This window comes from Helianthus annuus, chromosome 13 (genome assembly GCF_002127325.2).
Source record: "Helianthus annuus cultivar XRQ/B chromosome 13, HanXRQr2.0-SUNRISE, whole genome shotgun sequence".
Classification (NCBI taxonomy): domain Eukaryota; kingdom Viridiplantae; phylum Streptophyta; class Magnoliopsida; order Asterales; family Asteraceae; genus Helianthus; species Helianthus annuus.
This window is the reverse complement of record NC_035445.2, coordinates 116,810,709-116,823,293: the sequence shown is the minus strand read 5'-3', so window position 1 is coordinate 116,823,293 and position 12,585 is coordinate 116,810,709. Positions and strand designations below refer to the sequence as shown.

Genomic DNA, 12,585 nt, shown 5'->3' with positions numbered 1-12,585 from the left:
CTGGTATGTGCATTATTTGATATTTATTTGTTTATTTTCTATGTACCGAATCAGTTTACCATATCAATATGTGAGATCACTAACAAAGCTTAAGAAATTTTATTACATGTAAATTGTAAGCCCCCAAACACGAGGGGTCTATAAGTTGTATTATTGCATCAATACATAATTTTTAAACAATACATAATCCTTAAACTGATAAATGTCACAAATAACAAAAGAATTATCAAGTACCAAGTGCATCAATTTGTTAAGTTCAAAAGAAACATCTAAACAACATAAAAGGGTCATGTATGGGCAATAGGATCAGGGCCGGCCCTGAGAATTCATGTACCCTGTTCGAGCTCGAAAAAATGTGCCCTTAGGCCTTAACGAAATTGGGTATTTGGCTCACTAAAGATCTAAACCTAATGCCAAAGGGGTTAATAACTAATCTAAACCATAAGAATAGTTTTGTAAGGGAGCCTATGTTGGTGTTTGTATGGATGTACCCGATTAAAAAAATATTTTACATATACATATCAGGTTATTTCATAAAAAATGTACCCCTTGAAATATCAGGCCCTGGCCGGTGGTCCTCTCCGCCCACCCCCAGGGCCGGCCATGAGTAGGATGTCAGTTCGATGAGTAGGGGAGCCTTCAATTAACGCCGTGGACTTCCTATCAAGCATCAATCTGTCAACCTGACATGCATGCTAGGGGAGCCTTCAATTAACGTCGTGGACTTCCTATCAAGCATCAATCTGTCAACCTGACATGCATGCTAATATACCTATTGTTTAATATTGGCGAGCCGAGTTCTAGCCAAGCTTTGGTTCGTTTAAGCTATTGAAGCGAGCCAATGCCAAGCTTTAGCTCGTTTAAAGTTGTTCTCAATTTACATCGAACCAAGCCAAGCCGAACTCGAGCTCTTGAGTTTTACTTTCGAGCCAAGCTCAATCTCAAAATAGTAGGCTCGAACTGAGCCCAGCTTAAGCTTCATAAAAGCATGACAAGCCAAACTCGGGCTCGGCTTGTTTACACTCCTTAACTACTATGAAGTCATACAGAAATACATCAGACTTAAGTTGGCCTAACACCCCAGACTCGTGTGAATTCACCTTTTTAGTGATCAAACCGTCTAGTCTAGTCGTCTATCAGGATTTATTCACATTTCGTCTATACCTTCCGAGACAAAAACATTAGTGACCATTATAATTTACACAAATACCAGTCAACATTTTTGGTTCACAACTTCACATTTTGTTCGAACCTCACAATCTCATTGGTTCACAAACAATCTCACATGATCAGCTGGTCAGTCAACAACTAAATATTAGTGACGATCATAATATACATTTGAGACGGTACCATCCGTCACTAAAAACTCAATAAAACAATATGGAGGCATATCCAATGCCAAACATCTTCGGCCTCTCCTCAACGATAAACCCAATCCCTAAATCCCCTCACCTCCACATACCAACAATAATAACAACCCCCACATCTTCTTCCTCATCACTCACTCCAACAAAAAACCTGCAACTCTAAATCTTCCAACAATGGCGTCTGCACCATCACCAGCCTCTCTCTCCTTCCTCCCCACCATCTCCTCCTCCTCCACCACCACTTCCCGTACCCCCACCGTCCGCCTCCACTCTCGCTTCCTCCGATCTCCACTCCGTGGCCTAGGGTTTGCTGCCGCTGATACGGCTTTCTCCGCACACGTGGCGTCGAAGCTCCGATCGTGCTCCACTTCTGTGAAGCCTATCTCGCGCGGTGTTTTTGCGGCGAAGAAGAGTGTTGGTGACCTGTCTCCGGCGGAGTTGAAGGGGAAGAAGGTGTTTGTACGGGCGGATTTGAATGTGCCGTTGGATGATAACCAGAATATTACTGATGATACGAGAATTAGAGCTGCGGTTCCTACTATTAAGCATCTGATTAGTAATGGTGCTAAAGTTATTCTTTCTAGTCATCTGGTATGTTTGTTTTTCTGGTCTATAAGTTCATTTGTTTGGATGATTGTTTGTTTTGATTGTGCACATGAGGTGTTCGACGTTTTGCCTCTGACAAATTAATGGATGACTCTTTGTTTTGATTGTTTGTTTTATTGCATGCAAGGTGTTTGACGATTTGCCTATTAACGAATTAATGGATGACTGCATGTTTTGATTGTTTGATTTTGCACATAAGGTGTTTGACGGTTTGCCTCTAACGAATTAATGGATGATTTTTCGATATTGCACGCAAGGTGTTTGATTTTTTGTGTCTAAGAAAGTGTTGACTTAAGACGTCCTTTATTGTGTTATGTGGATCTATCTTTTTGCAGCATAAAGTAGGAAGCATGCATTGTGCACCATATGATGATCTGTTCAGTTCTTATTCTAGCGTTGCTTGTTGTTAATTATTGTGTGTATTTGGTTTCTTGCGTTTTATTCTAGGTGTGTTTGTTGTTATTTAATTTGATTTTGCACACAAGGTATTCGACGTTTTGCCTCTAACAAATTGTGACTTAAGACGCCCTTTAGCTGATCATTTGATTTTGTACACAAGGTGTTCGTCGTTTTGCTTGTAGGTTTGTTTGTTGCTTGCTTGTTATTATCATTATCTTATTTGAAAGAAATATTGGTTTCTTGAGTTTTTACATCTAGGCTTGGTTGTTGTTAGTTATCATTATTAACTTGTTGAAGAAAATTGTAATGGGGACGGATGATCATTGAGTGGATTTTATTTCAAGTGTATGTATATTTTATTCGGGTATACCTTTTCTTCTTGCAAAGAATATTGATAAAGGCTACTTTGAATTTGCATATTTTCTCATATCTTACTTTTTTGAAAATTCCAGGGTAGACCAAAGGGTGTTACTCCCAAGTACAGCCTGGCTCCTCTCGTTCCCAGACTAACCGAACTCATCGGTGTTGAGGTACTTCTTATTGTTCCAGATTAAATGAACCTTTTTGCTCATAATGTGAAATTTATAAGAGTCGGTTCTTTTGTTTTGCTATGTAAATCATCTCAAATAACAATTACCTGTTAGAGTTTTGAAATAACTGAGTATTAATTATATTACTGATAAACAGGTTGTTAAGGCTGATGACTGTATTGGTCCAGACGTTGAAAAGCTGGTGGCTTCACTTCCTGATGGTGGTGTTCTTCTCCTTGAAAACGTGCGGTTCTACAAAGAGGAAGAAAAGAACGATCCTGGGTTTGCAGAAAAGCTTGCATCACTCGCAGATCTTTACGTCAATGATGCTTTCGGAACCGCACACAGAGCCCATGCCTCCACTGAGGGAGTCACAAAATTCTTAAAACCATCTGTTGCCGGTTTCCTTTTGCAAAAGGTTTAATAGCTCATCTTTTACTAACCCTATTAACCATTTTTAGTTTTTTTACCATTGTAATAACTAAGTAACAGTTACAACTTGTTTGTATTTGATGTAGGAATTGGATTACCTTGATGGAGCCGTTTCGAACCCAAAGAGGCCGTTTGCCGCCATTGTTGGTGGTTCAAAGGTGTCATCCAAGATCGGTGTTATCGAATCCCTTTTGGAAAAGTGTGACATTTTGCTTTTGGGTGGTGGTATGATTTTCACATTTTACAAGGCACAAGGTTTATCCGTCGGATCTTCGTTGGTCGAAGAAGACAAACTTGATCTTGCAACCACACTCCTTGCAAAGGCCAAAGCAAAAGGTGTATCGCTGTTGTTACCAACCGATGTGGTGGTCGCAGATAAGTTTGCACCGGATGCAAACAGCAAGGTTGCTTATTTCTTTTTGAGTAAACTGCATCTTACATCCTTTAAGTTTGAGTCAATTTGCAGGCGGTGTCCTTTAACTAACTCAGTTAGTTTTTTTTCTGTTAACTTTTAATATGTGTCACTCATATGAGGTTATAATGGCCACTTTCACTTATTTTGTTGTTAATATATATTGTTTTTTATTTAATTTTGTTTTAGTTATTAAATGAAAATGACCATTATGCCTTCATGTGAGTGGCATGTGTTAAGAGTTAACATAAAAAGTTAACTGAGTTAGGGCAAAAGGACATTGCCTGATGAGAAAGAGTAATATAAAGGACATCCATTGTAGTTTTGTTAGTTAAAGGACAATGCCTGTGATTTGACTCAAAGTTTAAGGACGTAAAATGCTATTTACTCTTTCTTTTTAGTTATAAAAGTATCATACCCGTTATAAACCGAATGAAGATGTAATATTTTGTTTATGGTTACGCAGGTTGTGCCGGCAGCTGCTATCCCAGATGGATGGATGGGATTAGATATCGGTCCGGATTCCGTCAAGACATTTAATGAAGCTTTGGAGACCACCAAAACTGTCATCTGGAACGGACCAATGGGAGTGTTTGAGTTTGACAAATTCGCAGTTGGAACTGAGGTGCATAACGTTTATCTCATTTAACTCTATATCTCTCAAATCACGAAAAACTACAAAGAGTAAAATGCCATTTTCGTCCCTGAGGTTTGGCTAGTTTTGCGACTTTCATCCAAAGGTTTGTTTTTTCCGCATCTGGATCCAAAAGGTTTGAAATTTTGCCATTTTCATCCGGCTCGTTAACTCCATCCATTTTTCTCCGTTAAGTCAGGGGTATTTTCGTCTTTTTTGTTAACTTAAAGGGAATTCGGTCTTTTTCACTTTATGTACAAGCATTTAAAATAGCCCCGACCGAATCCATTAGACCAAATTGCCCTTTAAGTTAACAAAAGGACGGAAATACCCCTAACTTAATGGAGAAAAATGGATGGAGTTAACGAGCCAGATGAACTGGCAAGATTTTAAACCTTTTGGATCAAAATGCGGATAAAACAAACCTTTGGACGAAAGTCGCAAAACTGACCAAACCTCAGGGACGAAATGGCATTTTACTCAATTACAAATGATGAAACCATACATTTGATTGCGAATTGCAGGCGGTTGCAAAGAAGCTAGCTGAACTTAGCGGAAAGGGGGTGACTACAATCATCGGAGGTGGTGATTCCGTGGCAGCAGTAGAGAAGGTTGGAGTGGCGGATGTGATGAGTCACATCTCAACGGGTGGTGGGGCAAGTTTGGAGTTATTGGAAGGCAAGGTTCTCCCGGGTGTCGATGCTCTTGATGAAGCGGTCGCAACTGTCTCTGCGTAAGACGTAGTTCTAAATCGTGATTTGATATTTTTTTTAATGTTAACTCACCATGCTGATGGTTAAGTGAGTCTGTAAACAAGAAGACGAGTTTGTTGTAGATGTTTCATCATAAATTTAAGGTCCTGTTGTTGTGTACCCAAGAACAAAGGGCGTTTCAAGATCTTAATATATTGGTTTTTCGGAATGAATTAAAATATCTGATGAATTATGAGTAGATGAAATTAAATTGTTAGTACTGTAATTGTAAAATTTGTATGGGTCCTTGTTAATTGCAGAACAAGAAGCCGTTTGTAATATACTGGAAGTCATCATAGTTAGCACTCGGAGATATTTGTTATGACTACCTTTCAACTTGAGAATAAGTGTGGATCGAGATGGAAGTAGAAAACAGTAATTGCTAGAGAGAATGAGTAGTTTGTGAATTGAATGCCCTTTAAATGCTTCACATGAATACTTGGGAGATGAAACCATTATCCATTGGGTATTGTTCCGTATGGGTTACCACTAAGGTCTATTACTTGCGAGTTATCAGTTTTCAGTTTTCTTCTGAGCAAGCTGATGAGGCCCAACCTGATTTGTTCCTTCGTTCACTTATCTTTAATTTCTTAGTTCGACGTTGTCTCGTTCCATTGACGCCTGATCCATGTCTGAGCGGGTTTTCCTGTGGGTGGACTAGGTCGTCCTAACGACTTGTCCATGCGGAACATAGTGTTTATTTTAACGGCTAACTCACACACCCAATAAACCTACTCGTAAATCTACACTGATAACCATCATTGGACTAGAACTTTCAACCACTTGGAGAGGAACACCTTGCTACATTCCTGGAACTGATAGGCTACAAGCGCTTTGGTATCCAGAACATATTGTAGCGAGAGATGTGACGATTATTAGTTAGCAATCCGGGGCTTATCCCTTAACGTTTCCTGGTCGATTGCGGAAGTTATCCCATCAAGTTTCATCTTTAAATATATACGTAGTTTAATTTGCTTAATGGTCCATGAAAGTTTAAGTGTGTGGATATGTATATTTTGAAACAAAAACGAATTCTTGCATTTTTCTTTTACAACGTACACCAGATTGAGTTGACTTGCTATCAGTGGCGGACCTAGAAATCATTTACTGCGGGGCGCGGATGAGGTGTTCAACCATATTTTCAAGGGGTGCGGTCAGGTTTTTTGCCTAAAATATACACTAAATTTGTTTTTTCAAGGGGTGCGGCCACCCACCCTCGCCAAAGGGTAGGTCCGCCACTGCTTGCTATACGATTGGAGTCATAAATTACATTGCACCAAAGTAATTAACTGTCGATGCTGATAACGCAGCACGGATTTTGGTGTGTTGTCTTGTGATCTTGAATCGGGTTGGGTTTTGTGAAGACCGAATTGAGCATGTGATTACTTTTACATGTTTCCATTATTTCGGGTCTAGAAATAGTATTAGACGATTCCTAAGCCCATTTGTACTAAAACCGGATATATTAATATTAATATATTATATAATATTGAAACCATAATAAATAATTTTGATACATATATAAATATGTCTTTTTAGTTCTTAGGGTTTCGACTCTTAACATAATATGGTTGTATAGTTTACCGTAAATTTATGATAAATGGTATGTATCATATTTACATTCACTGAAGACGTGGTAATTTCTGACACGATTCAAACTTGACATGAAAAAATAAGGTTCTGGTCAGTTAACATGACCTGCTTGTTAAAATAGGTTAACTCGAAAACGACTCGTTTAATAAGTGAGTTGACTTAGTAACCGGTTTAGAGTTATGTAGAAAAAGTTAGCATTTAGATTTTAGACTGCGGGGAGTGGTGGCGTTGGTTGGGTGGGGGAAGCCAACCAACGCTGGCTAAGCCACTCCGTGCCAGCATTGGTGTTGCTGTTGTCCAGCCAGCGTCGCTATGGAGCCTGGCGCGGGGAGGGGGGCGGGGGGGAGGGTGAGCTGGCTAGCCAGGATTGGAGCTTCACTTTTGACCGTTAGCCATAGCCGTTTGGCATGGCGGTTTAATGGTAAAAATTAATTTTTTTCAAAAAACCTTACACATTTTTACCTAGAAATACCCCCCTCCCCCTTCAATTTTTTTACAAAATTCTTCAACCCACTCTCACACAAAACTCTCAATTTTTTTCAACCAAACAACAAAATCGAAAATGGTGAACTGGACGGAGGAGGAGGAGATCGCTCTCGTCACTTCCAGGGGCGATGCTTTGAAGGGGCCGGGAGGGGCGCCCGACCCCCCGAACTTTTCGGCCAGTAGTGTTATATATGTAGTTTTTGTATAGAAATTTTTGGGTATAAACGTTTTCGACCCCCCGGTTCTATAGAAATTTTTGGGTATATACGTTTTCGACCCCCCCGTAAAAAATTTCAAGCTTCGCCACTGGTCACTTCGATCATCGACGCACAGCGTACTGGGGACAGGCGTTCCAACAATACCAACAACATGTTGGTAACAATCGCCACAATCTAAATGCGTGCCAACACAAGTGGCACAAACTAAAACCGAAGCTGGATCGGTTTAAAATTTGTTTCGATCGTGTCCCTGCGGGAAACCTAAGCCACGACGATCGAATGGAGATCGCGAAGATCGAGTGGAGGCACGACGGGAATCCAGAATTTAAGTGGGTTCCCCACTTTAATATTTATAGAATTTTTTTTAAGAATTATTAACTACATTTTTTTTGTTCTTGAGAATTTAATAAGTAATCTTTTTTTTTTATTTTTTTAGGATTTATTAAGTAGTTTTTTTAGGATGTTATGTAATTTTTTTTAAATAATATAAGTTTGATTTTATTTTATTTTATAATCTCAACTATTTTAAAAAAAGTCAGCCAATATGGCTGCCCAACGCCGCTAACCCACGCCGCTTCCACACCCCACTTTTTTTGGGTGGTCCGGTGGACCTCATTATCACCACGTGTCAAGCAAAGCTCTCAACCCAAGCCCCACTTCGTGCAGTGTTAGATAGTGAAAGTGTTCAAATTTAAGGTTAGATATTTTGATTTTTAACTTTTTCTTTAATTATCAGTTATCTTCTAATTACCCTTTTCATTAACTCTTCGATTTCGACATTGTTATTTTATTAATTCTAATTACCCTTTCTCGAATCATTTCCACTTATTCTAATATTGAGCTAAATATATAAACTCAAGTTTGTTAACTATAGAAATGTGAAAAAGAAAGAAAAGCAATTAAAAAGACACCAATTACAAAAAGTTTTCACTCAATCATGTGTAACTAATTATTTAAATCATTATTAAAAATAAAACGGGTCGACACGAAGTACAACACGATTTTTAGTGGATATGACACACAACTTCGGGTTAGGTTGAAGAATTCAACCCGACAAAATTGATACCCCTAACTTAACTTAAGGCGATTAAAAACTAAAAAAAACTGAGATGAACTGAATCATAGGATCTTGAAACCCAACAAGGAAACCATTAACCCATCAATTGATCAATGTACGGATAGAGAATTATAGATGAGCCCGATGGACCAAATTTAGATATCATTTTTAATATAACAATAAATGATCATGAGGATGAAAATACCAAACCCCCACCCATTATGATCTATCCTTACTTCATGGTTAGCTGAAAGTTTTAAAGACAATGTCAAAAGGTAGGTGTACAATGGTAGAAGTGGTTCTATGTGTTAGGTTCTCCTAACCCAGACTTTGGATCACAAATTTAATGAAGAGACTTTCAATGCTTTTTCTTCATTTCTAAATTGACAAAGTTTTATGGATGGTTATAGAAATTGCTAGTCGCTAGTTGACCGGTGGGGTGGGGACTAGCGATTAATCGGGATTAACTGGGGATCAATCGGATACAATCGGGATTAATTGTAATTAATCGAGATTAATTGGGGATTAATCAGTGCATAGTCAGGATTTTTACAACCATGGTTTTATGTATGAAAATATTAACATGAATAACAATACAGATAAAGAGACTCATTTTTTTGAACGGCCAACTAATCCTCCAAATGGGCTACTGGCGAAATTCACCACACCGGGATACACTCGTCTTCCGAACCGGGGAAAACCATCACCTAGGGCAAAAGCCCGTGAACACTCGCTCGAAGGCACGACAGTGCGGTGAAGTAAACCCGCTCAGTTTAAGAATCGAACTAGCAATCGCCGTCTACTCGCCTAGTCTCCCATCATCATCAGGTGCCGCAGAAACTTAATGCTGGGGGCAGGAATTTAACCTCGGTCACTTGGAACATCAGGTCTCTCACTTACCACTCCAGCACTAGCTCATTGGCAGATAAAGAGACTCATATATTTAGTTATATAGGTAGAAGCGAGGTGGACTTATGTTATAGATACCGGGTGAAACGAAAAAATGTTTTTGCTGTGGAAGTTATTTATCAACTTAGGGGGTGTTTGGCCTAGCTTTTATTTTTTGGCTTATGCTTATATTTTAAACTAGCTTATAGCTTATTTTCTATCATTTGATAAGCTCTTTTTAAGTGTTTGGATTAGCTTATAGCTTATTTTATATCATTTGCCCCTTACACAAAGAAGATTCTTCAAATAAGCTAAAAAACCATCATCAAATAAGCTTATTCAAATTAGCTTATATAAGCTAATAAGCATAAGCTTAAAAAGCTAAACCAAACACCAAACAAAGCTTATTTTGTAAAAAAAAGCTAAAAAAAGTTATAAGCTTTGTTAAAAAAGCTAGGCCAAACACCCCCTTAGTAAAGAAAGGATGTTTCTTGTTTCAATGGGCCATTTTTCGAATACCACTAGTTTATGATGATGACCATTTCCTTCTCTAACCCTTTCCGCTCCTCCCTTACGTCGTGCATCCGAGAGCATTTGTGGGAATGGATGCCTCCCCCTCTCCTCCCATTCTCACAATTGGCGTTCATGGTGTTCATCTCCATAGATACGTCCATTTGTTTCTTCTCTCTCATCCGAACGAGTAACTATCTTCTTACGTGGGCTAAAAAACGCCAAAACCAAAAATGAGGGTAAGGAATGTTTTAAGGGGATTTATTTTTTAATTTGAAAATTTAACACTGACCTAATTAGTAACATTGATAAGAACACCATCTACAACTATACTCGATTTATACACTTTTAAGTCTATATTTTGATAAAAATATTATCACAATCTAAGTCATAACTCATAACAGATACAACATGTCGTATTTATATAACTCACTTTGTTGAAACATATATCAAAACGTAATAAAAAATGAACACATGTTAAATTAAGTATTATATGTTATATGTTGTAAAATAAAAATAAATTTTATATATAAATAGTAAAAGATTAAAGAAACAAGTGAAGTAACCCATGGCTTCCTAGACAGAATCACTCTATTTTTAATTTATTTATCTCTTACACCCTATTTTTAATGGGTTAAGTTATTCTATAAAGGTTTCTAAAAATAAGAAGTGTACAAAGACATAATGGATCGCACAAGATGACACACTATCGAGCAAAATATAACACAATGCCGAAAATATAACACAATGCCGAGGAAAAAAAGACACAATGAGTTGCAAAAAAGACACAATGAAACAAATATAGAAAAAACACACTGATAAATAAAAGACACAATGATAATAAACAAAAAAAATTAAAATCTACAACCTACAATTCCAAAAGTGGAAACCTAAAATCTCACATCGTATAGTTTAATGAGACGGTTTCAATGCTGCTTGAATAAGATCAATCGGAATCCGTTTAATACCCTTTGTACGACTTCTTATTTTTAGAAGTCTTTGTATTTAATCTAAACATATTTTTAATATGTTTCATCAACCATTTAACAACTTACACCCTATTTTTAATATTTTTGTGTCGATCATTGTTGAAACTTGGAAAGTTGTAGGAGGTGGTGATGTCATTCTTTTACCACCGTTTCAATTTTATTAGCAAAAAATTGTTTTCCGTATAGAAATAAATGGCGGTGTTGTCCAAACATTCTATTTATAGGTGTTAAAGATATGTGGGGGATACAAAATAAATGTTATGAACGTCATGAATGACTTATTGGTTGCTGCATATATCATAGCATTTAATTTCCGAGTGTATCATATACTCTTTATTGAAACTGAGTTTCTTATTATTTATATATATTCTACCTTCTATAATTTTCCAAACATAATTTCCAAACATTGCATATCATTCCTATTGAACGTGCAATCAATTCTGATCATTCGAGTATACCCATGAACAAAAGGCTACTTAAGCCCACGATCACAGAAAGCATTGATGATCCGGTTCGTCATCAATTCCTGAGAAAACACACCGTCCGAAGATTCACTGTAGTAAAACTCTTGACTCACGCATGATATTTTATTACAAACGAGACTTATCTCCTGGAGAAAGTCTGGATACTTTTAGTTGCTTACCTTTTATTTTGATTAATATATTCCAAAGTTGTATTTTATAGTATGTATGGATAATATCTAAATCTACATGTAAAAGAAAGATAGCACACCATAAGTAGTAGTGAGATAGAAAATCGAATAGCATAAAAGCAAGAAATAAAAAGATGATCCGCAATTTTTCTTCATTCTCCCTGCACAGTTTACATGTAACCAAATATACATGAGCGGATCCAGAGGGTTTTTCGGGGTTCCTAGGAATCTCTCAGTTTAACAAAACTGGGAAAAATATCGAATCCTTTATACATCAACAGATCCGTGCTATTTGACGTAAAACTTGTTAATAATTTAATTACTTGAATCATGGGCAGCTATGATGGTGTGCGGGGAGGACCTCCGCACAAGGCCCGTTATTTCTAGGGGCACGCGATTTTAAAAAAATCCGATATATATATATATATATATATATATATATATATATATATATATATATATATATATATATATATATATATATATATATATATATATATATATATATATATATATATATATATATATATATATATATATATATATATATATATATATAACTCAGAAAACCTTTGTAAAAAAACCATGTAAACTCAAGATACATTTCTAAAAAAAATAGGAAATGTAATATACATATATTTGAACATTTTAAAAAAAGAAACACAAAAAAACACCAAGTTTAGTTTTTTTTTAAAAAATGTTACAAAATTTCAGGTTACATAATATGTATGTCCAAAAAAAATGTAACATATAAATTTTCAACATTTTTTAAAAAAAAATATAAGCGTTTTTTTCATTTTTTTTCATAAATAGGTCCGTGTACATTTATATTAAATTTCCTATTTTTTTTAGAAAAAAATAAAAATGTTACATAGGGTTTATTTGGGTTTTCTCAACTCATATGGGTTTTCGATTTATCTTTCCCCTATATATATATATATATATATATATATATATATATAGGGGAAGGATAAATCGAAAACCCACTTGAGTTGACTAAACCCTGAAAACCCAAGTAAAAAAACCATGTAAACTCAAGATACATTTCTAAAAAAAATAG

At 36.5% G+C, this 12,585-nt stretch overlaps 1 protein-coding gene across 1 annotated transcript; it reads left to right on the top strand.

Moving 5' to 3' along the window:
- The first annotated feature begins 1,229 nt into the window (after window positions 1–1,229).
- Window positions 1,230–5,325, top strand: LOC110899036 (phosphoglycerate kinase 3, cytosolic). The gene is made up of 6 exons (XM_022145899.2): window positions 1,230–1,958; window positions 2,825–2,902; window positions 3,060–3,320; window positions 3,421–3,738; window positions 4,213–4,371; window positions 4,905–5,325. Exons 1-6 carry the CDS (start codon window positions 1,542–1,544, stop codon window positions 5,115–5,117), a joined length of 1,446 nt encoding a protein of 481 aa, XP_022001591.1. The 5' UTR covers window positions 1,230–1,541; the 3' UTR covers window positions 5,118–5,325.
- Window positions 5,326–12,585: the final 7,260 nt, after the last annotated feature.